Raw genomic sequence first — 22,632 nt, forward strand, 5'->3', positions numbered from 1 at the left:
GTCACAATCCTTCTCTTTGTTTGGTCCGCGATGGTCAGGGACATTGCACGCTGCCTGAGTGCCTGGCGCAAAGGGTATTTCAATGGGCGTAAAAGTACCCGTGGCAGGGTGGGGAGTGGCAGATGGGGTTGGAAGCGGGCCTGTGGGCTGAAATCCCTGAGGCGCCTACAGGCAATTCTAACTTGATCATTTCACGCTACAAATTGGAGCACCTGCTGTGTGCCGGGCACTACACTAAGTGTGTGTGTGGAGGGGGCGGGGGGCGAGAAAGAGAGAGACAAGTATTGAGACCTTGTTTCTGCGCTCCTGGAGCTTACAATCTAGCGAACAAATAATCATATGAACTTGTCAATTAATATCAATAAAGCTGGATATATGTCAAATAGATATGTATTTGCCAACTGTAGTAAAACTATGAAGGAAGAGTACAATGTTCTGCAAGAGAGAAAAGCAGGGAAAGCAAGTTTAGATTTAAGGGACCATGTCCCAGTGATGTCAGGATAAGTGGAACTTAATCAGATTACCGGTGGGGGAGTGGCAGAGATGCAAAGTCCTGAGGCTGGAGTGGGCTTTTCTCCTAGAAGGGACTGAAAAATTCAAGGAGAGTGGTACAGGTAGAGTTGGAAGAATGGCAGCCTTTGTAGGCCAAAGGTAAAGAGATTAGATTTTATCTAAGAGTAACGGGAAGCTATCGAAGTACTAGAGGGTGCACAAAATTCCTGCACGGGGTAGGGTCCCTCTGCCTGGCCAGCGATCGCACATCATTAGCAACTGGTCGTTCTGCCCTTCGGTCGATTTGCATATTAGGCTTTTATTATATAGGATAGGAGTAGAGCAGGGGAGTATTCTTCACGTTATATTTTATTTATTTTTTAAATATGCTTTTATTGATTTTTAGATAAAGAGGAAAAGAGGGAGATAGAAACATAAATCAATTGATCGATCAATAGATTGCCTCCTTCATGCCCCCTACTGCGGATTCAGCTCCAACTGGGGCATGTACTCTGACCAGGAATCAAACTGGAGACCTCTTGATACAAGGGACAACGCTCAATCCACTGAGCCACACCAGCCGGGTTCAAGTTATATATATATTTTTAAATATATTTTATTGATTTTTCACAGAGAGGAAGGGAGAGGGATAGAGAGTTAGAAACATCGATGAGAGAGAAACATTGATCAGCCGCCTCCTGCACACCCCCAACTGGGGATGTGACCGCAACCAAGGTACACGCTCTTGACCGGAATCGAACCTGGGACCTTTCAGTCTGCAGGCCGACGCTCTATCTACTGAGCCAAACCGGTTAGGGCCAAGTTATATTTTAAAAAGCTCATTCTGGCTCGGCCAGTGTGGCTCAATGATTGTGCATCAACCTGTGAACCAGGAGCTTACAGTTTGATTTCCAGTCAGGGCACATGCCCGGGTTTTTGGCTCGATCCCCAGTAAAGGGTGTGCAGCCAATCAATGATTCTCTCTCATGATTGATGTTTCTATCTCTCCCTCTCCCTTCCTCTCTGAAATCAATTAAAAAAAACACATATATACATATTTTTAAAGCTCATTCTGGCTACCCCAGAGAATGGGTTGGAAGGGGGCAAGAGTGGAACTAGGAAGACAATTGGGAGGCTACTGTAATCATTCAAGTGGGAGAAGATGGGGGGTTAGCCATGAGGGTGGTGGTATTAGTGGAAACGAAGAAACAATCAGATACATTTAAGACAACTTCTGGAGATCGGATCACAGAACTCAGTGCTAGATTGGAAGTGGGGCAGGGAGTGGAGGAGAAGGGAGAGGGAAATCTTAAGGATGACTCCCTGGCTTGAATAATTAGGTGATTAGAACCACTACTTTGTATTGTGGGGAGATTGAGCATTTAGTTTGGAACGTGATAAACTTGAAATGCCTCTGAGACATTCAAGTGTTTAAACTATTAGGTAGCCAATGGGAAATATAGGCTTTGAGCCCAGAAGAGAGTCTAGGTTGGAGATACACTTTGGGAGTTATGGGCATATGGATGCATTTAAATCCACACTATCGGATGAGATCACCAAGGGAAGAAGTGCACAGAGAGCCTTAGGGACAGCAGCATTTAGAAGTTGTAATAAGGAGGTGCCAGCCAGGAAACATGATAAAGAGGTGCCAGAGAGGTGAGAAGGGGGAAAAAAAGGGGGGCGGGGGTGGTGTCCTAGAAGCTAAGAAGGAAAACTGCTGAAGGAGTGAAGGAGGGGATGGTAAACTATTGAAAATCAACACGAAAGGGTGAGATGAGAAAGAAAAAGGATCCATTTAACTTAGCAACAAAGCAGTCATTGGTGAGTATAGGAAGAGAAAGTCTGGTGCAGAGGTTGAGTGGCAGCCATGTGGGAGCAGGTTGAAGAGTGCATGCGAGAGGAGGCGGAGAGGGCAGGTATAGACTGAGAGCTTGTGAATGGAGGCGCAGTTAAGCAGTAACTGGAGGCGGGTTGGGTGCTTGAAGGTGCAGATACTACTTGATTCATGCGCCAGCTGAGAGGAAGAAAAGGGTGCTTCAGAGGGGAGAGGGGATGATCAAAGGAGAAAGGCATAGAGAAAGAGGGATGGAAGATGGATCTACAGCAGCATCTTCCAGGTCTTTTGTTCATATACCCCACAAAATAACAAGACAAAAAACAATGTTTCAGTTGATGCCTAATAAATGTTTTCATAATTTTAAATACTTATAAAGGACATATACTTTCTACTTATTATATAGTATGCATCATATTTATTCATTTCTAAAATTATTTTTTCTTTTGATATTTCATTTTGGGTAATTTTCTATGTCTTCAAGTTTACTAATCTTTTTCTGCAGTGTCTAAACCAGTGATGGCGAACCTTTTGAGCTCAGCGTGTCAGCATTTTGAAAAACCCTAACTTAACTCTGGTGCTGTGTCACATATAGAAATTTTTTGATATTTGCAACCATAGTAAAACAAACATTTATATTTTTGATAGTTATTTTATATATTTAATGCCATTTAACAAAGAAAAATCAACCAAAAAAATGAGTTCGAGTGTCACCTCTGACACGCGTGTCATAGGTTCGCCATCACTGGTCTAAACTGTTTTTAATTCCATCCAGTGATTTTTCATTTCTACAAGTTCAATTTGCATATTTTAAAAATACCTTCCAAGTTTCCACTTAGCTATGTGAATACATGGGATACAGTTACAATAATTTTTTTATGTCCTTGTCAGGTAATTCTCATATAAGTATCAGTTCTGGATTGGTGTCAATTGATATGGGTCATAATTTTCTGCTTCTTTGCATGATTGGTAATTTTTTATTTGACCCCAGACATTGTGAATTTTATGTTTTTGGGTGCTTGTTATTTTTGTATTCCTGTAAATATTCTGAAGGTTTGTTCTGGGATAACATTACATTACTTAGAAACAGTTTGATCCCTTCAGGTCTTGCTTTTGAGATTTATTAGGTGGGAGCAATCAGTGTTTAAACTAGGTCTAACGAGTCCCCAAAACTGAGCCAAGAACTTTTTGAAAATTCTAACCAATGCTCCATAAATTATGAGGCTTTTCAGTTTAGCTAATGGGAAAAGACTATGTTCCAGCCCTGTGTAACTAGTGACTACTGTTCCTTCTAATCATTTTGGGTGGGTCTTTCCTTGGTCTCAAGTAGTTTCCTCACATTTATCTGTTGAGCAGTGCTCTGCAGAACACTCAGGGAGGCCCTTTGCAGATCTCCAGAACTCTCTCTCTGCACCTTTCTCCTATCCAGTATTCTGTCCTGAGCTCTCTAGCTACCTTGGTTGCCCCAAACCCTGAGCTATCTCCTTAGCTCAGGAAGTCTGCATGACCCTGCCTGGGGTCTCCTTTCCTGCAATTTATCTGCAAACTCTCTCAAGCAGTAAGCTGAGCAATTAGAGGGCCCACTTCATTTGTTTCTTGTCTATCAGGGATCACTGTCCTTTCTTGCCTGATATCTAGTGGCATGAAAAATGTTGTTTCTTTTTTTTTCCTGTTTGGTTGTTGTTTCAGGAAAACAACAGGTAAATCTGATCCTTGCTACTCCGTCTTGGCTAGAAGGGAACGTTGTATATGCACTTTAAATATATTTTTGTTCAAATCATGAAGCTTCAGATTTAAATGATTCTAATTTTGGAAAATGTCCACCATATTTCCTATTTGCAAAACCAGTCCTCTGTGTCAAACTCATCTGCCAAATCAGATTGACTTTCTATTACAAAATGTCTGATTTTCAATTTTTTATTTATTATTTTTGTTTTTAATTTTGTTTTTCAATTCAAATAATTCAAATTAAATGGAGAAGGCACAGAACTGAAACTTCTCATAGAGGCTCTCTAGGCCTTGCTCCTTCAAGGACTCCCTCAAGCAGAGTATTCTCAAGTTGTCCTTTGAGAGAGTTGCCAGAGTAGGATTCAACATGAAGGAGGGGTCAACTGGGAAATTGGAGATAGAGAAGAACTGACTGACCCAAGCCTCCTTCTTAGGCTGATCAATATAAAGAGAGGGAACAGAGAAAGGAGGAAGCTCTGGAAATTGATTTCCTTAAAACTGTCTGTGTCCACCTACCTTTTAGAAAGTCTTCATGTCCCTGTGGGAATGCAAGCCCTTGTTTGAAGGCCTCTTGTGCAGTGTGAAGCCATGGATGGAACCATTACTGATTCCTTTGTGCTAATAGAAGGGATGGGGACAGACGCAGGCAGGAGCAGGGCTAGGTAAGCTGAGGACTTGATGCCTTGAGGTGAGTCAATTTCCAGCTTTCTTTATGAAGAATGGGTTGTCTACTGACAGTGGGGTTGTGGAAGATGGATATGGGCATCAGATATTTGAGGAAGGTCGAAAAAGTATGAGATGGTCATTACAAAGAATGGAAACTAGTAACTAGAATGGAAACTAGTTGGGCAGGGCTGAGGGTCGAGTTGAGGTCGGTGGTCATGAATTTAGATCCACATCAATCTGCCCAGCTGTGTGATTTTCTTTAGCAATACTAAAGCTCTTGCTTGATATTTATGAATTTGGTAAACGTTAGGGTTGTCAAAGGGGAGCACAAGGCCAAAAGGGGTAAAGAATTATAAATGTATTAGGTCATCTGGAAACCCAGATGGGCTGAGCCCCAAAATGGTGCCAACACCCAGGGACGAGGAGTCAGAGATTTTAAAGGGCTTTTTCTGAGTGGAGAATTCTCTGGGTGGGAAGGATAATGGTCTTAGCAAATGGAATGTGGTCTAAGTGAAAGGGAATGTCGGTTGTGAAATGATCGAAAGGTCCATTCCCAGGGGAGAGGGTATCCATTCAATGATTTGATTCGGCCTAACAGTAAAATGCTGATCCTTCCCCTATATTGAGAGATAACGGTGAATAATCACACAGAGGCCTGATAATAATTATAGTTTATCAAGGTCCTTCCAGAGCTCTTCAGTTACAGGGTGGCTTTGGACGCCAGCCATTTACATAGCACATAATGGCTTTCTTTTATTTCTCATCTTCCCAACGAATTATGTTACAATTTCTTCTCTTAAGCATAAACACCTCCAGACCTTGAGTTACAGTCGCCCCTGTGAACAGGGGTCAGGGTAGAAAGGGTTTGGAATGTCTGTTTTTCCTATCCCCAAGCTAATGGGATCTTGATGTGTGGCGTGGGCTGCCAGAGAGCTTGTCATTGCCCGCGTGTATTATCAAAGGCTGAGATAAGGCCAACATGGAAGAAAAGATCAGAAACTCTCCAGACAATGTGAAGATTGTAAAACTGCTGCCCCTCCCCTGCCTCCTTGTCCTGTTGTGCACTGGGAGAAGAATGAAATCAGAGGGGGCTGAGGAAGTCTGGCTTATACATCTCTTGTGAGATGTCTCTTTCAGAACCATGCTCAAGTAGGGATACTGACTATTATGGTATGGGATATGCCATGTGCCAGTAAAAATCTCAGATTCTGCCGGTCACATCAATCTCTGTCTCCCATCGTCATCAAAGCGCCACAGCCATGGAAGGATGGGCTTTCCCATTGTAACAAACTATACCAAGTTACATTTTAAAAACACAGCACACACACACTGAGTGTGAGTTCAAGGATCAGTGGCACAAATGGGAGAAATACTCTCAAGTCCCAAGAGAACTTTAATGGACTTCTATTTTAAAGTGTCTCGGTATTAAGAAATCATTTCTGCACTTTTCAAGAGCAAATGTGAATGCTTTGACTGGTTTCCCCCTGCCTCATAACATGCTTCTAAGCCTCTCCCCACATGTGTCCAGGTCCACACATTCATTGTAATCACCTGTAACAATAATAAAGGGAATAGACCTGCTAAAGTCAAAGGAAATTGAAAATGCTTTAAATCCTGCTTTCTAAAACTGAGGTTAGAGAGGTGGCTGGATTACCTGCTGGAGTGGGGTGCCTGCTGTTGGTTGGGCCATCCTTTTTTTTTTTTTTTGAATCCTCACCCAAGGATATTGTTTCCATTGAGTTTTTAGACAGTGGAAGGGAGGGGGAGGGGAGAGACAGAGAGAGAAACATTGATGTGAGAGAGACACATCGATTGGTTGCCTACTGCACACGCCCAGACTGGGGCCCAGGATCGAGGTACATGCCTTTGACCAGAATTGAACCTGAGACCCTTCAGAAAAGGGTGTGGAGGAGCAGGGTTTTTTGGTCCAGGTCCCTGCTGCCCTCCCACAACAGTGAGTTGCTGAGAAACAACTAAGATGCTGGACTCTCTTTTGAGTCAAGGCCAGACGTCTGCTCGTGCTCAGGAGGAAGGGCTCACCTGCCCTCCCTCTGGGAGCTGATGGTCCCAGATGAGACCAGGGCCCGCTCAGCCTGGCTGTGTGATAGCAGGAGGACAGTCCATAGACAGTCCTGATGAGCAGCCCTAGGCCAGAGAGGCTGAATTCTACTTGGACATGGAGATCTCTGCGGGGACAGGTCCAAGTTATGTCCTCGTCACTACCCTCCCTTCCTGGTGTCGGGAGTCAAACGGGTTTGATTTACTTATCTTGCCCTCAGGCTTCTGTGTCTTCAAATCCCATGTCTCATTTGGGCTTCTGTCCCACTTCATGAGCTACTTGGGTGAGAGGCGAGTCTCAACAACACAGGAAAAACCAAAACACTCCTTGATTTGTCTCCAGCTCTGCCAGACTGTTTGTTCCTAGAGAACTCCCTTCCCCTGTGTGATACTCATCTGTAAAATGGGTGATACTCTCAGGGGTTTTCACACCACATTCTGTGGAGCCTTCAGAGTTTGAGGGGTTTCCCAGGCACAGCGGAAAGGAGGGCTGAGCTGTACTCCCCACCCAGCACCCACCAGAGTAGCTGCTTTTTATCTGTTCTATATACTGTGTTTCCATACAATAATCCTTTGAAGAAAGGGTCCTGCGGCTACCAAGTTTGAAAACTGCTGGAGCGGAGGATCATTCCTTCCAGTCTGAGATACTCAGGATTCTGAAGCCCAGTGCAAGTTGTTCCTCTTCCAGGAAGCCTTCCTGGTTACCCAGTCCTGGTACGCAAGCTCCAGCAATACTGAGGGTGACAGGCACAGATGTGTGAACCGTTTCCCCAGGCAGAAGGTGAGCTCCTTGAGGGAAGATGTCGATTTTCCTCTGCCCGGTGCAGTACCGTATGCAGAGCAGGTGTTTAGGAAGTTGCTGACGCTCTGAGCGTCATGAGCTCTGACAGGGGATAAAACCTCCCGAAGAGACTCACCTCGATGTGGAGAGGTGGATGGCATGTACCTCGATGTGGAGAGGAGGATGCGGCCCTTGGTCTGCTGCTGGCCACCAGGGATGCCTGTCCTCAGGAAGCTGGGGACCCTACCTGGGGAACAGCTTCAGACCCTCACAGTCCCAAAGGGGCAGCCCTGGGTTCTGGCCTTCATTGAACTCTGCTCCCCCTCTACTTCCCTCAGTGTCTCTTCCGGTGGGGAGGCATGCCCCTCACTCTGAACCTGGGAATCGGATTAGCCAGGATACCCTATGGCCGGGAGGCACCTCAGCTGAACTTGGAGTGACACACAGGGAGGATGGGGAGGAACTCCAGGCTTGCTCTGGAAATGAAGGTAAAGTGGGGTGAGGGGAGAGAGTGGGGCTTACTCAGAGACATCTGAGAAGGCAGGTCACAGGAAGGTGCTAGAGGTAAACGATCAGGACAGCCTTGGGGTAGGTGGCCAGGAGAGTGGGAGCTGTAGTGGTGGAGTGAGTGTGGGATCCTGCTTTGCCATGTACTAGCTACGTGGCTTTGGGTAAATCAGCTTAGTTGGGGGCAAAAGAACCTGGCCAACTGCAGGCTACCCCGCCGGGAAGTGAGAGTCCAAGGAGAAAAGTATGGAAGTGTTCCGTAACCTAAGGCAGGGATGGAACGGATTCCGATTAACAGGGGCACCCACTCTCCCTGCCACAGCAGCTTCCTAGGAAGGACCAGCCTGCAATATAAGAGGGATGCTCTGAGGCTGAGCAGCCCTCCTTCTCCTGCTCCCGCCACCTCAAGCTTGGCCTTGAACTTCTGGTCAGACTGGGTGAGTGAGGGGAGCAGGGCAGTTCAGGACAGAGGCCCCAGACCCACTCTGGCACAGAGAAGCTCCCCAAAGAGAAGCAAGTGTCCTGACAAAGAGCCCCTGAAAAGCACGAGGCCAGGAGGCTGCTGAGGTTCCCCGGGACTCCTGCTTGGTGAGATACGCTGGGGCGGGTCCTGGCTGGCACTGTGGGGGCTCAGGAGTCCTCAGCAGGTCACAAGGAGAGCTGGGCGTGTCCCCTCCAAAGACTCTCCCCACGGAATCCTCCAGATGTGGAGTGTAAGCAGCAGCCCGGACCAAGGCTGGAATGCCTGTCAGGGTTTAAAATCCAAAGCTGCAGGGTGAGGCCTCTCCATGCTGACATGGGAAAACACCATCAAGCTCCGGCCTGATGCTGCCCCTGCCTGCACCCTGGTCCAGGCTCTGTACCCTGACCCAGCCTTCCTGGGCCACTCTCAACTACTGTAGCCTGAAGTGTGGGTGCTGGGCCTGCGCAGCCAAACGTCTGGCAGATCTGGTTGGCTGTTGGGCAGCACCACAGGGCTGCCTTCCCCTGGCCCCCCTCGGCCCTTCCAGGATGAGCTGCTCTGGTGGGAGGCAGGCAGTGATGGGTCGTACACAGTCTCCTTCAGCGCCAGCCACAGGGTGTCCCGCTTCCCGTTCAGCTGGCCTCGCTCAGGTACTGATTGCTCAGTGTCATCCAGGTCGTCTGGGGAGGCACCCATGGAATCTGGTACTCGGGCACTGGGCTCAGAGGTGCTTAGGCAGGTCTCGTCAGAGACACTGAGCCCCTCCAGGGTGCTGGCTGAGGAGCAGAGGCAATCAGGGGGCTCTACAGCCTTGGGCTTGGGGGCGTTGGCTGGGGCTGGGGCTTCTGGTGAGGCCTGCACCGGCTCAGCCTTCTGTCCTTGGGAGTCCTGCCTGGCCTGGGTTTGGGGGCTGGGGCCAGCCTGCTTATAAGGGGAGGAGGTCTGCAGGGCTGGGCACTGGCTGAAGACTGCCTGGTGGTCCAGGAACAGCTCTCTTGGTGAGGCAGGGGCCAGTGGGGGCCGGGAGCAGCAGGGGCCATCGTGAAGCTGTATATCCTCAGAGAGCACGGAGGGCCGGTGAGACAGTTTGCTGGTGGCTGTGCTGGTGTCAAAGCTGGGGCTCCGGCGCCGTGCCAGGGGCTGTAGCTCATACTGCTCTGAGCAGGACCCGGGTGGCCCTGGTCGTGGGCGGCCTACCTTCTCCCCACCTGGCTCTCCGGCTCTGGCGTCCCACGGCAGGTGGGCACAGGGCCAGAGGATCTGCCCACAGTTCTTCTCTGGCCCAAAAAAACAGCAGAGAGATTGGAAGAAGAAGCTGGCAAAGCCACAGCTGACGCACTTGACCATCATGAGGATAATGCCCAGCTTGCGATAGAGCAGCACCGTGGCGGGCAGCATGAGCACACCGGCGGCAAACAGGGCTGCAGCCCCCATGGCTGTGGCGCGGCTGGTCTGGCGCAGCGAGAAGGCCACGCGGCTCAGGCGGTCCGGGTGTGGGCACAGGTGATAGGAGATGCAGTAATTGACAGTGAAGTCTACCGAGAGGCCCACGGAGGCAGAGAGGAAGAGCACCTCGGCAGTGTTGAGCTGCCACTCCAGTAGAACCAGGAGCCCCACGGTGAGCAGTACCGTGCCTGCCACCGCCGTCACGGAGAACAGGCTAAGCGGAACGTTCCAGGTGCCCAGCAACAGTGTGGCAAAGGCCAGCGCCAGAGCCAGGCCTAGCACCACAGCGGGCTCGGTGCTCAGGCTGTGCTGCAGGCTGTACAGCTCCAGGCGGCTGGTGAACCAACCCTGGCGGAGGCCGGGAGGCGCCCTGCTCAGTTCCGCCGCCAGCCAGTGGCTGACCTCAGAGTAGAAGTGGTGAGCCTGGCTGTAGTTCGGGCTGTACTGGAAGCTGGTCTGGAACTGTAGGACCAGGGCAGTCAGGCTGCCCTGGGTATTGAAGCGGAGCCCCAGGTCCCGGGTGCTCTCTGGGCCTTGCTCCAGAGCCATCACCTTGAGGCAGTGCAGGAAAAGCTGGGGCGCCCAGGGGAAGCCCGAGGGGCCACAGCAGAGGCCAGGCCCCAGGCGAGCACAGCTGGGGCTCGCCATCCAGTGTTGGAGGGCCTCCACGAAGCACAGCGTGGGCCAGCCCTCCGGCTGGGCACCAAAGAAACTCTGGTTCCGAGCCCCGTAGCAGAGTGCCAGCAGCCAGCGCTGGGCCTCGGGACTGCTGGCAGAGAAGGCGGGGTCACTGACCAGGGAGCTGTTGCTGCGAGGGTCCAGGGGGTCCCCAGTGTCTACGGGCAGGATGCCCCACACCAGGATCACGGGCATGTGGCCGCCCTCGCCCTCCGGCAGCCGCTCGAACTGGAATTGCTGGCGGTACTCTGCGTCGAAGCGCTCGAAGGGGTGGCTGGGCCGGAAGACCTGGCCGCGGGGCGGCAGCAGCGTGGGCAGCCGCAGGCGGGGGCTGACGCCGGCGATGTAGGCGCCCCCTGCCGCCAGCGCCGTGAACCAGCAGATCCAGATGTAGCGGAACTTGATGACGCCGCAGGGCAGGAGGCGCTGGAAGAGCAGGCGGGAGGTCCCGGCCACGGCCCTCCGTAGGCCGCGGAGCCGCCGGTGCAGCGCCAGCGCCAGCCGCCGGGGCGCGCTGCCGGCCCCCGGGCCCTGCCCCCGGCCCCCACAGCTGCGCGCCAGGTAGCGCTCGTGGAGCACGAACGAAGAGGGCAGCCAGGCCAGCGCGAGCGCCAGGTGCGCCAGCACGGCCGTGCCCATGTAGAGGGCGAAGCAGCGCACGGCCGGGAGGCGGCTCAGGTAGCTGGCGTAGAAGGCCGCGCTGGTGGTGAGGCCGGAGACCAGCAGCAGGTAGCCGAAGTGATGCATGGTGCGGCCCACGCGCTGCACCAGCCCCCCGGAGGGCAGCTGGCTCTTGCTGAGGCGCCAGAGGTCGGAGAAGACGAGGGTGTGGTTGGTGCAGACGCTGCTGAGCAGGACGAGGGCCGCCAGATTGACGAAGGGGAAGTAGGCCATGCGGAAGGCCACTCGGTAAAGAAAGAAGGCCACCAGGAGGGAGCCCAGCACCCCTAGCAGCACCATGAGCGTGAGGAAGAAGGAGCGCAGGTAGAGAGCAATGCTGAGGAAGATGGCAGCCAGGGCCAGCAAGGGGTACACCGTGTCCTGGGCTAGGTAGTGCCTCAACAGCTCCTGCTTGAGGCCCAGATCCATGCCAGTGATGGACGTGTAATTGTCAGACAGCCCCCAGGGGGTGGCTAGGTGGTCCAGGTAGATGCCCATCATGGAGGCGCCCTTTGGGGTGGGCAGGAAGAGCAGGCTGTACTTGAGGGAGGGCACCTGGTAGTCAGCAGTCTGGGGACTCAGAAAGTCCTTGTCCAGCAGAAAGTGCAGAAGTTGGTAGACGGCGCTGCTCCGGGAGCACTTGGTGGGAAGCTGGGCACAGCGTGAGGGCTTGTCCTGCCCAGGTCCCAGACAAGGGGGCCCCAGGGCCCCACGGTGGTAGTAGAGGGCACAGGTCCGGAGCAGGGCCAGTATGCGGGCTGCGTCTGCGTGAGTCGTGTCCAGGCAGGAGGAGCGGTTGGAGAGCACTGCCACATAGTTGCCCAGGGACCAGCTGGGGCAGCACTCGTTGGCTGCTGTGCGCTGGCACAGAGCCCCAAAGCGGTGATGGGAGCGAATCTGTAGGGCACAGAGAGCAGGAGAGAGCTCAAGGGCAGTGCCGGGGCGGGTTTCCCAGCCCTGTCCAAGGCCTTCTCACCTCCTTTCAGGCTGCAGAGCGGAGGGAGAGAGGCATCCTGACAACCCAGCAGAACTGGCTTGTCTCAGAGCTGCCTTTGGCTCGTGGCCCAGGTGTCAGCACTTAACATCTTGACTCCATCAAAGAGGAGCTTCAGGAATGGTGCTGAGGCCCCAGCCTGAGAGGTCCTGCCCTAAGGGCCCCTGCAGGTCACACACCTCAACTCTACACTGTCTGAGCCAGGAGTCGGAGTGGAAGTGGCAGTCACAGATGGAACAGGGCCAAAGGTCCAGGGAACTGGAAGCAAACGGTGAGAAAAGCGGAGGCCAAAACATTCCAGGATCGGAGTCACTGCCAAACCCTCGCGCCCCCCCACCCTCTGTCTGCTTCAACCCTCTTAGGCACAGGTCTGTGTCTTTATCAGACCTCATGCCTCCTTTTCTCTCCCACTTGCTGTTGTAGTTTACACATCACAACAGCTGGTGTAGTTTACAGAGAGCACCCGCCTGGGAACCAGAGGCTCTGTTCTGCCACCGGCTGGATGTATGGCCTTGGCGCTGAGATCATGGTGACTATGGTAACATCTATTGAGATTACTATTGCCAGTCATTATGTTACAGTTTTACAAACTCTATCTTACTTGTCACAACATCCTTATGAGGAAATACCATTCTTATCCCCACTTTATTATTTGTTTTCTGTTTATTTATTTATTTTAAATATTTTTAAATTGACTTCAGAGAGGAAGAGATAGAAACATCAATGATGATAGAGAATCATTGATCGGCTGCTTCCTGCATGCCCCACAATGGGGATTGAGCCTGCAACCCAGGCATGTGCCCTTGACCAGAATTGAACCCGGGACCCTTCAGTCCACAGGCTGATGCTCTATCCACTGAGCCAAACGGGCTAGGGCTTATCCCACTTTATATATACAAAGACTGAGGCACTGAGAGGTTAAGAAACATGTCTGAAGTCACACAGCTTGCGGGAGGGCCGCTGGTAGTCAGCAGTCTGAATTCCCCTAGGGCAGAGGTTCTCAACCTGTGGGTCGCGACTCCTTTGGAGGTCGAATGACCCTTTCACAGGGGTCACCTAAGACCACTGGAAAACACATATATAATTACATATTGTTTTTGTGATTAATCACTATGCTTTAATTATTTCAATTTGTAACAATGAAAATACATCCTGAATATCAGATGTTTACATTACGATTCATAACAGTAGCAAAATTACAGTTATGAAGTAGCAACGAAAATAATTTTATGGTTGGGGGTCACCACAACATGAGGAACTAACTGTTTTAAAGGGTCTCGGCATTAGGAAGGTTGAGAACCACTGCCCTAGGGAGTATTGGAGCTGGCCTTGAAATCAGCATCTGACTCCAGAGCACATGGTCTTTTTTGTTTGTTTTGTTAATCCTCACCCAAGGATATTTTTCCATTGATTTTTAAAGAAAGTGGATGGGAAGAAGAGAGGAAGAGAGAGAAAGGGGGGAGAGAGAAAGAGAGAGAGAGACATTGACTGGTTACCTCAAGCCTGCAATTGAGGTATATGCCCTTGGCCGAAATCCAACCTGCAACCCTTCCGTCCGGGGGCTGATGCTCTAGACCAGTGATGGTGAACCTATGACACGCGTGTCAGAGGTGACACGCGAACTCATTTTTTTGGTTGATTTTTCTTTGTTAAATGGCATTTAAATATATAAAATAAATATCAAAAATATAAGTCTTTGTTTTACTATGGTCGCAAATATCAAAAAATTTCTATATGTGACACAGCACCAGAGGTAAGTTAGGGTTTTTCAAAATGCTGACACGCCGAGCTCAAAAGGCTCGCCATCACTGCTCTCTATCCACTGAGCCAGACTGGCGGGGGCAGAGCACATGTTCTTCAGCAGTGTCTTTTGGCGGATACCCGTGTGCACCGCTTGGATTGATGGGCCTGGGCCCTTGGGCTGGGGCCTCTTTAACAGTCTTGAGCTCCTTTTTAGGACCTTTAGGAAAGCCCCAGGCTCTGCATGTTCTGTCTTCCAACACTTGTGTTTTGGCTCTTCTGGAAACAGCTGACTCTTCCTACACACACACACACCCCCCCCCCCCCCCCCCCCCCCGGAGCCTCTCAGCAGCACTGGGATCATTTTCTAAGCAGGGAAGGCTCTTCCCCAGGCCACTCTGGCAGTCCTGGCTCAGCAGCATTTCCTCGGGGTCAGGTTCTTGGTGTCCTAGTTCCCTCCACACCCAGCCCCTGGTACCTCCCCAGTCAGCTCACCTGATCCTGTTCCATGTGACACATGGAATGGATGGCGTGTAGGTTCCACAGGCTTCCCGCTGAGGTGGACATGAATACCAGCTGTGCATAGCTCTTCTCTGCAACACACCCCAAAGCTCAGCCCTTGTTGCCCCAGGTCCTGGGCCCACCAAAGGAAAGATTCTTACCCAGGGCCCGTATGAGGTTCAGATTCTCAGGAGGCTGAAACCTGTTCCTGGCTGCTTCATCCTGGGCCTGCGTCCCAGCTTGTGTGCCCCACCCACACCCAGCTTGACTCTACCTGGCTGGAGCACCTGAGACCTGCCTCATCTTCCCAAATATAACCCAACTTCCTCCGCTTGAATATAGCCAGCTGCTTCCTTCCCTTTCTGTCTGCCCAAATTTGTTCTTCTGGCCCCTTCTGTTCTAGTAGGTGGGGGTCGGGACCACCATTAAAGCCACGAACTGGCCAAGCTGAAGCTTACCAGGGGGGCCACAGAAGAAATTCTCTTGCCCTCTGTCCTCCAGGGGCTCCACCATCCTCCGGGGCCGGACCATGCCCTCCTGGGCACTACTCCAGGGTGTGGGGCTCAGCGTGGTGTGCGGGTTTGAGCTGAGGTATAGAGAAAAGCAATGCCAGGCATCATCAAGGGGTGGGGTGCTCAGAGGAGGCCAGACGCTACTCCCCGGAGGTCCCCAGCAAGCCCCTCTGACCTACCTTTGCGGAGGTCACCCAGTGGCCTCTCTCTGGAGACCTCATTTTTTCTCCCATTCCCCTCAGTGGTGTGGGAGGATGGGAACCCATTACCTGTTCAGCTCAAGGTCTGGGGAGAGGGAAAGCAGCTTCCTGGGGCCCGTGAGGGTCTGCAGTGCTCTCCAGACCACTAGCTTCCGTCCAATGTCTGTGTCCCGAGGCTCAAAGCCCTGCGGGAGGAGGAAGATGAGGCAAGTAGGAGGAGGGGTTTTCCCTCTGGTCCTTCTTGGCTCTGCGCCCTTGAGTCCCTGGAGCAGGGAAGGCCAGCCTACTTGCCTGGATTGTTGAACGGGAGTATCACCTCTATACCCTCTTCCCAACTCTCTCTGTAGGCTGAGAGCTCACCACTGCCACCCCACCCCCAGCTGGGCCACTCTGACTTGTTGCCCCAGACTGAGCTGAGGTGGCCAGGCCTGGGGCCCCCCTCCCTCCCCTTGACCCCTCACCAGCAAGGGCTTGGAGAAGTCGGGCAGGTGGCCCCCCAAGAGTCCAGCCAGGGTGCAGAGGAGGATGACAGCTAGACACAGCAGCAGCACTACCACTGGCCACTCAGCAATCAGCTGGGAATAGCTGGGAAAGAGGAGGAGAGCCCGCATGAATTGGTGTTGGGTGAGGTAGAGGGGATGGTGAGCTTAGGAGCCACCAAGAAGGAGTAGTGGACCTGTAGTGGGCATAGCCTGGTCACTCTAGAGGTCAAGAGAAGGCCTAGGCCTACCTCTTCGGCATCCGGAAGGCCTGTTCCTGCCTGTGGAATAGAAGAAAAGACACTTGCTTGTCAGAGTCCTCTTACAGGGTGAGAGGTGGGGGTAGGAAGATAGAGGATGATGGCATTAACCCTTTTAGGCTTTCTCATACCACAGCTACAACCCTTCCTCCTCCATCCAAGCTGCCTCCTTCATCAGACGCAGGGGACATCCTGGGCTGCCTGAATGATGGAGTTCAGATCCCGGGGGGTAGGGGGGGTAGAGGGGGTCCGGGGGGGTGGGGGTGGACCTACTTTTTAGCCCAGCCCTACCTTCCAGTGGCAGCTGGCAGGCTGCTAGACCCCTCTTACCTGACGCTGATCACGTGGTGCTGCACAGATGGGGGCTTCCAGGCCCCATAATGCTGTGAGGGGGCTGGGGAAGGGCTGAGGCTGGAGCCATGGGAGCACAGAGCGGCTCGGTCCCCAAGCCCTGGCAGGGAACTGCCCCCTCGGTATTCCTTTGGTGCCCGGGTATAAGTGAAGTGGGCAGGGGCCAAGGGGCTGGACGGGCCCACAGGCTGGAGGGTAGAAGTTGCCGGTGGAGGCCCCAGAGAACTGGAAGGGTCCTCAAGGGGACAGCTGTGAAGGGAGCAGCTCCTTTCTGGGCTTGCCTCAGGGGCCACAGCCTTGCTCTGGGACCTGGGGAGAGAAGAGGCAGGGAAGATTGGGTGAGGCAAACTGGTGAAAGTTTTCTTTCTTTTTTTAAAAAAAATATTTTTTTGTTGATTTCAAAGAGGAAGAGAGAGGGATAGAGAGCTAGAAACATCAATGATGAGAGAGAATCATTGTTTGGCTGCCTCTTGCACGCCTCCTACTGGGGATTGAGCCCAAAACCCGGGCATGTGCCCTTGGCCGAAATCGAACCCAGGACCCTTCAGTCCCCAGGCCGACGGTCTATCCACTGAGCCAAACCGGCTAGGGTGAGAGTTTTCGATTACTAGTCCTGGAGGACAGGCAAGGAGGGTGGGGACCGTGGATCTATAGCCCCAATCTACTTGGGGGTCCATTGTCTTATTGACTCATCTGTCCATGCACTCAAAACACACACACACACACACACATACACACACACAATTATTTTCAGCCTGCTACATGCCAGACACTGTGCTAGGCAACAAACATGCTTTTACATGTATGACCTAATTACGCTTTACAAGAACCTACAGGGGAAGTACTTTCCTTGTTTATAGATTTGAAAACGGAGTTTCAGTGAGATGTGAAGAGCTGGGCCTTGAGCCCAGTTCTGACTTGCAGTCCTGTTTTCTTTCTGTTGCAGTCATTGGTTCATTCTCTTGTTAGATATTTGTTGAGCACCTGCCACACTCTTGTCCCCACAGATAACTGCTCCTCTCCCAGGTAATTGCATGGCTCACACTCTGTTCTCAGTTTGATTACCTTCTTGGAGAAGCCTCCCATGACTACCCTCTCTAAATAATCACCCACCACTTCTCCATCCCCCTACGTGCTTTGTAATTCTTCAGAGCAGTTGTCACAACTGGACATTATATGATATAGTTGTCATGGTTATTGCCTGTTTCTCATATGAAATGTGAGCTATAGGAGAGCAGGGGCCTGAAGCATTTGTTCATCTCTCTATCCTCAGTGCCTTGCGCACAGAAGGTGCCCAGGGAATGTTTGTTGAATGAATACCGAGTGTCAGACAGTCTGTTAATAGTGGTGCTAGGATACAGAAGTCCCAGCCCTTGTCCTCTAGGCACTCAGAGCAGGCGGGAGATGTGGACAGTCTAACATGTTGAGTGCTGTGGGAGAGGTCACAGAGGGCTGAAGGAGCCCAGAGGAGGGCTCGGCCTTCACAAGGCTGGGCATAGACAGGGAACGTGTGGCTAAGGCAGTTACTGCCTTTCCACCAACCTTGGGCCATGGGACAGAAGGTTTGCTTTGTGAGGGTGTGCACAGTTGGGAGATAGAGTTGGGACCCCCCAGGAACTTGCCAGGAGGACTCAGAAATAGCTGTCTCTTCCAAAATCACTAATGAGGGCAACACTCTGTGTAGGGACTCAGCGCACCCCTTGGGTGTGGGGGCAGATGGAGTCCACCCCCCACAGTGACAGAATTGCCAGACTTAGAACACGAGGAGATGGCCACAGAACAGAGTTCTGGGATGGGTCGCCTTGCCAGAGCCCTGCCTCTTTCCCTCCATTTCCCTGGATCCTGTGGCCTGCCAGAGCTTGCATAGCCCTTGTGGGAGAGCAAGGCGTATGCTGAACCAACCAGGCTTCTAGCCCTGCCTGCTGCACTGCTGAAGGGGTTGTGGGCCGGAGTCCTGATGCCAGTGGGCATTGCCCACAGAGGCGGGGTTCTGCCCAGGGACCAAGCAGAGGAGCGGCAAAGAATAGGCAAACTCATCCTCTTCCTCCAAGAAGGCTGGCAGACCCTTATGCTGAGAACAAAATGGGGGAGCAGTGGTGGTGTCCTCCTGGCCCGTCATCCTCTAGCTCTGGGACCTTGGGAAAGACACACAATTCTCAGAGCACTGGCATCCTTGTCTGTGGCATAAGGGTATGATGATAATGATCCCTCCCAGGTTTGGTATTAACAGATATAACATATGTGGGGACACATTTGCTTTCCTGCCCCTCCTCACACTCAGTGCTGCAGGGAGCATGTAGTTTAAGAAGTATATTTATATTTACAATTTGACCTCTTTAGGCACCTCAGATAATATATCTCTATTTGAGAACTCCTCACACCCTGAGAATCTCACTACATATATAATTATAAATACTTTCCTTTCTTTTAATACTTTCTTTTTCGTTCATCAAAAGCTTCATCGGAATTTGATGTCATGATTTAAATCACTGATACTTTTCTTTTTACTAACAACATTTAGAAAAATAGGAATTTGATCAATGTTGTTCTAAAGCAAGACCTCAGATGACCCCATAAAGTTAATGACATAGCAACCAGTGTCCTGCCAGTTAAAAGACCTTATGGGCCCATCTCCATGGGCCAAAAGAAAGCTGCGTAAATGGCCTGGGTTTATGTGTTTAAGTGTGGACATCTACCTCTTTAAGATTTTTATTCTGCAGGTATATTGTGAGCACCTACCACACACTGAGCACGGTGCTTGGTCTGGGTTGGATTCTGAAGAATGAAGATGACCCATTAGTCTTGGTCTCCCTCTTTAGAGCAGGGCCTGCCTTCCAGAGGTCAGGAGGGTGGGGCAACAAGGATGCTTATTCCAACTTCCCAAGGCCTTAAAGCACTCACTGAGTACTTGACTTGTCCTAGGAGCCACGGTCCCACTTAGCACGTCAGTTTCTTTTTCATTAAGGGAAGTCAGCACTCCAGGGGGCGCTGGGGGAGACCATGAGCACACTCCCTTGACCAGTCTACCAAACCTCATAAGTCTAACTCCTTTGGGTGGCTTCTGTTCAAGGGAGATTCCAGCTTCCACCATTGATTTGCTTTTACTAAGGTCTTCCTGGAGCCATCCCTTTTCTTTTAACCCCTTCTTTCCCTCTCCAGGGACCTAGGATCTACTGTTCCTAAATGTCACTCTTTTTGACTGTGCCCGTCATTGTCAACAGGTAGAATTTTTTAAAATTGATTTTTCAAAGAGAGAGAAATAGAGGAAGGGGGAGGGAGAGGGAAACATTGATCTATCAGCTGCCTCCTGCACTCCCCCTACCGGGGATCAAACCTGCAACCAGGGCATGTACCCTAACTGGGAATTGAACCAACACCTTTCAGTGCATGGGATGATGCCCAACCAACTGAGCCACACCAGCCAGGGCAATATGGTAAAATGTGAAAACTCCACATTCTGACTGCTGTAGGACTGGGCCTTTGTCGCAACTCTTTCAAGGAGAACAGCCAAACTCTCCTCAGAATAAAAGCTTTCTCTTGCTAGCCCCTGCTGCCCTCTATGCTCAGGAGACCTAGTAATAATATGAGTTAAGCACTCCAGACCTTGCCTCCCCAGGAGGCTTTCATTCTCACCCTCTCAGTTCCATGGCTCTGACTGGGATGAGCTACTTTCTGGGCTGATTGCCTGGGCCGGCTGGCTTGTAAGCCAAGTGACTGAGACAGGCAGGCAGGGAGTTGGAAAGTAGTGATGCAGGCCTCCTTAAGAGGCCAAAGTCACAGCATTCAGGGCCTTGCTGACAGGGCTCCAGACACAGGGTCCCCACTTGGGAGGCTTATAAGGGGCAATGCACATGTGCATTAATCTTTCCCCCGAATCCACAGACACATAGCCATATGGACATCCATGTGACCCTGCAGAGTGGCCAGGGGAGATGGGGAAGCAGCTCACACCAGTAGGAAAATAAAAACACAAAGAATGAGCTTTTCAAATTGCTCTGTAGTCAATGCATTAGTAAAGGACTGTGTGTGGGCGCACACAGGCACGCCATCATATTCACTATGAATCTATCCTCCAGAGTCAATTTGCCTGATTAGAATCCAGCGTCTCTGGGGATGTACAGAGAGGCGCCAGAGGTCCCAGGGAGTTGTTGGAGGAGAGCAAGTGATTCCTGTGCTCAGGATTGACCCTCATGTGCAGGGGAGGTGAGCAGACCAGACAGTGTTGATCCTTGGCAGAATATCCAAGATGCCAAATGACTCTCCAGTCCCTTCTGGGGAGGCTCCTGGCCCAGGATCCTGCTCTGCCCCGTTACTCTTCCTGCTCTGTCCACTCCTGGCTCTTTGGTCAGGCGACACTCCCAGGTAGACCCTGGTCCAGGAACACATCCACCCTGTGTCTCACCCCTTTGAAGAAAACTCTGGGCCTTTCAGATGCAAAGGTGGCTAAATCTGTCCAGGCTGATGTGTTAACAATAGAGGGAAGGAAACATTTCTTTTCACTTGTGGGGCATCCTCTTGCTCTGAGGTACAGACTGTACATTTTAATCGGAGCAGCCTGGAGACCATGTGTCTACCTCTGCTTTGAGCCTCCAAAGAATGCCTCTTATTTCAGCCCAGGAAGGATGGGAAGGCAGTGTCATGTCAGGGGAGGGATTCTGGAGGCGGCAGACCTAGCAGGGCACAGACATTGCGCCATATTGCTACCTGGCTGGGCTGTTCCCTCACACATATGGTGGAGGCAGAGAGAGGGGAGCACCAAGATCTGGGCCCTCAGCGGGGAATGTGTTCCTCCGTCCGCCCTCCTGGGGCTCCTTGGGGGGGCGGGGGGCGGGAGATGGTTCTGACGGTGGCCTGAGCCTCTGAGCCTGCCCACTTTAGTGCCTCCAGAGAGTCAGGCAGCTGCCACATGCGGGGACTCTGGCCCACACGTGCGCAGCTGGCCATGCAGGGTAGAGTGGACAAAGACAGTCCCTGGCATGGCCGCCGAGTGTCCGCCCTCCCCAGGGCACACACCTTGGCGAGCCTCCCGTCTACGATACACACACTCCCTCCAGCACACTGACACGCTGGAACCCGGGCTGAGGTGGCCGCAGGCTGGGGGCTCACTGAGAAGGCGAGTGGGCAGGGCCTAAAGGGAGTGGCTCGGAAGGCCGGTGGGGTAGGGTGGGGGGTGGGGTGGAGTGGGATGGGGTGGGGTGGGGGGAACCCCGGGCCTTAGAGGTATGGTAGGAACAGTGGGAGGGGCAGTTCCCCCGGGGCGACGAGGGAGGTGGGAGCTGACAGTAGGGGGTATCAGCGAGAGAGAAAATTGATTTGGCAGAATGAGGGCGTGGCCAGGGGGCCTGGAGCCTGGAGGCGCCGGAAGGGGCTCCGACAGGGGCTGGGATTGCATGGGGTGATGTATGGCGGCTACTGGGGATACCCGGGGCGGGGGTGCTGAGAAGGTCTGAGAGTTGGGTCTGTGGAGTGGTCTGCCCTACCTGTCCGGGGAGCTGCCATCTGGGGCCAGAGGGTCCCCCTCGTGCCGCTGCTCCCCTTCCGGACCCGGGCCGGGAGCCGAACCGCTACCGCTGCTGCAGCTACCTCGGTCCATGCCCGTGGGCGGTGCCGCTGTCCGGGCGCTGGTGCTGAAGCGGTCTCGGGGTGGGCTCCTGCGCATGCGTAGGCGCCGGGCGGGCCGATTGCTGGGCGGGGCCGGTCCGGAGCCCAACCAATGGGCGCGGCGCCGGGGGGCGGGGTCAGAGGCTACCCGCGGCGCCGGCTGCCGGGAGCTGGAGGCTCGCTAACCCTGGAGACCCCGGGCTGGCGGTGTGGGCCCCTTAACCAGGCCAAGTCTGAGAGCCGCTGTTAGGAGTCCGGCTCTCTGGCTGTGGTCTGCACACCGGCCTTTCCTCAGCGGCATCGGTCTCGCCGCAAGGAACCAGGAAGCGCGACCCGGGCACAGTGTGCAGAGCCTCGCAACTTGAAATGCAGACTTTACCAGTCGGAAAGAGGGAGCACGGCACAGGGCACTGAGGAGTGAAGGCCCACATTTCTCTCGGCTCCGATCAGCGACCCCCTTTCCTCCCCAGTGGGGCTGGGCATCTGCTCAAGTTGGGTCTTCCTGTACATTCATCTGGACCTGGACCTGAGTCTGCGCCCATCAGACACGGAGCCCCAATTCTGTTATTGCGTGGAGTGCAATGGAGAGGGGGAAGAAAGACACTCAAGAGAATCCCTGGTTCCTTTTCTGATAATGACCCTACTTGAGCCTGGGAAGTACCCAGTACCCACTCACTTGCT

General features: G+C 52.4%; 1 protein-coding gene across 1 annotated transcript; it reads right to left on the minus strand.

Moving 5' to 3' along the window:
• Positions 1-7,732: 7,732 nt before the first annotated feature.
• DISP2 (dispatched RND transporter family member 2) lies at positions 7,733-21,982 on the minus strand. Its single transcript, XM_059704916.1, has 8 exons — positions 21,831-21,982; positions 16,330-16,659; positions 15,991-16,020; positions 15,722-15,845; positions 15,330-15,445; positions 15,007-15,134; positions 14,543-14,640; positions 7,733-12,210 (listed from the first exon to the last, which is right to left on the minus strand). Exons 1-8 carry the CDS (start codon positions 21,941-21,943, stop codon positions 8,956-8,958), a joined length of 4,194 nt encoding a protein of 1,397 aa, XP_059560899.1. The 5' UTR covers positions 21,944-21,982; the 3' UTR covers positions 7,733-8,955.
• Between the last annotated feature and the right edge of the window lie 650 nt (positions 21,983-22,632).

The sequence above is a fragment of the Myotis daubentonii genome, chromosome 1 (genome assembly GCF_963259705.1).
Source record: "Myotis daubentonii chromosome 1, mMyoDau2.1, whole genome shotgun sequence".
NCBI classification, from domain to species: Eukaryota; Metazoa; Chordata; class Mammalia; order Chiroptera; family Vespertilionidae; genus Myotis; species Myotis daubentonii.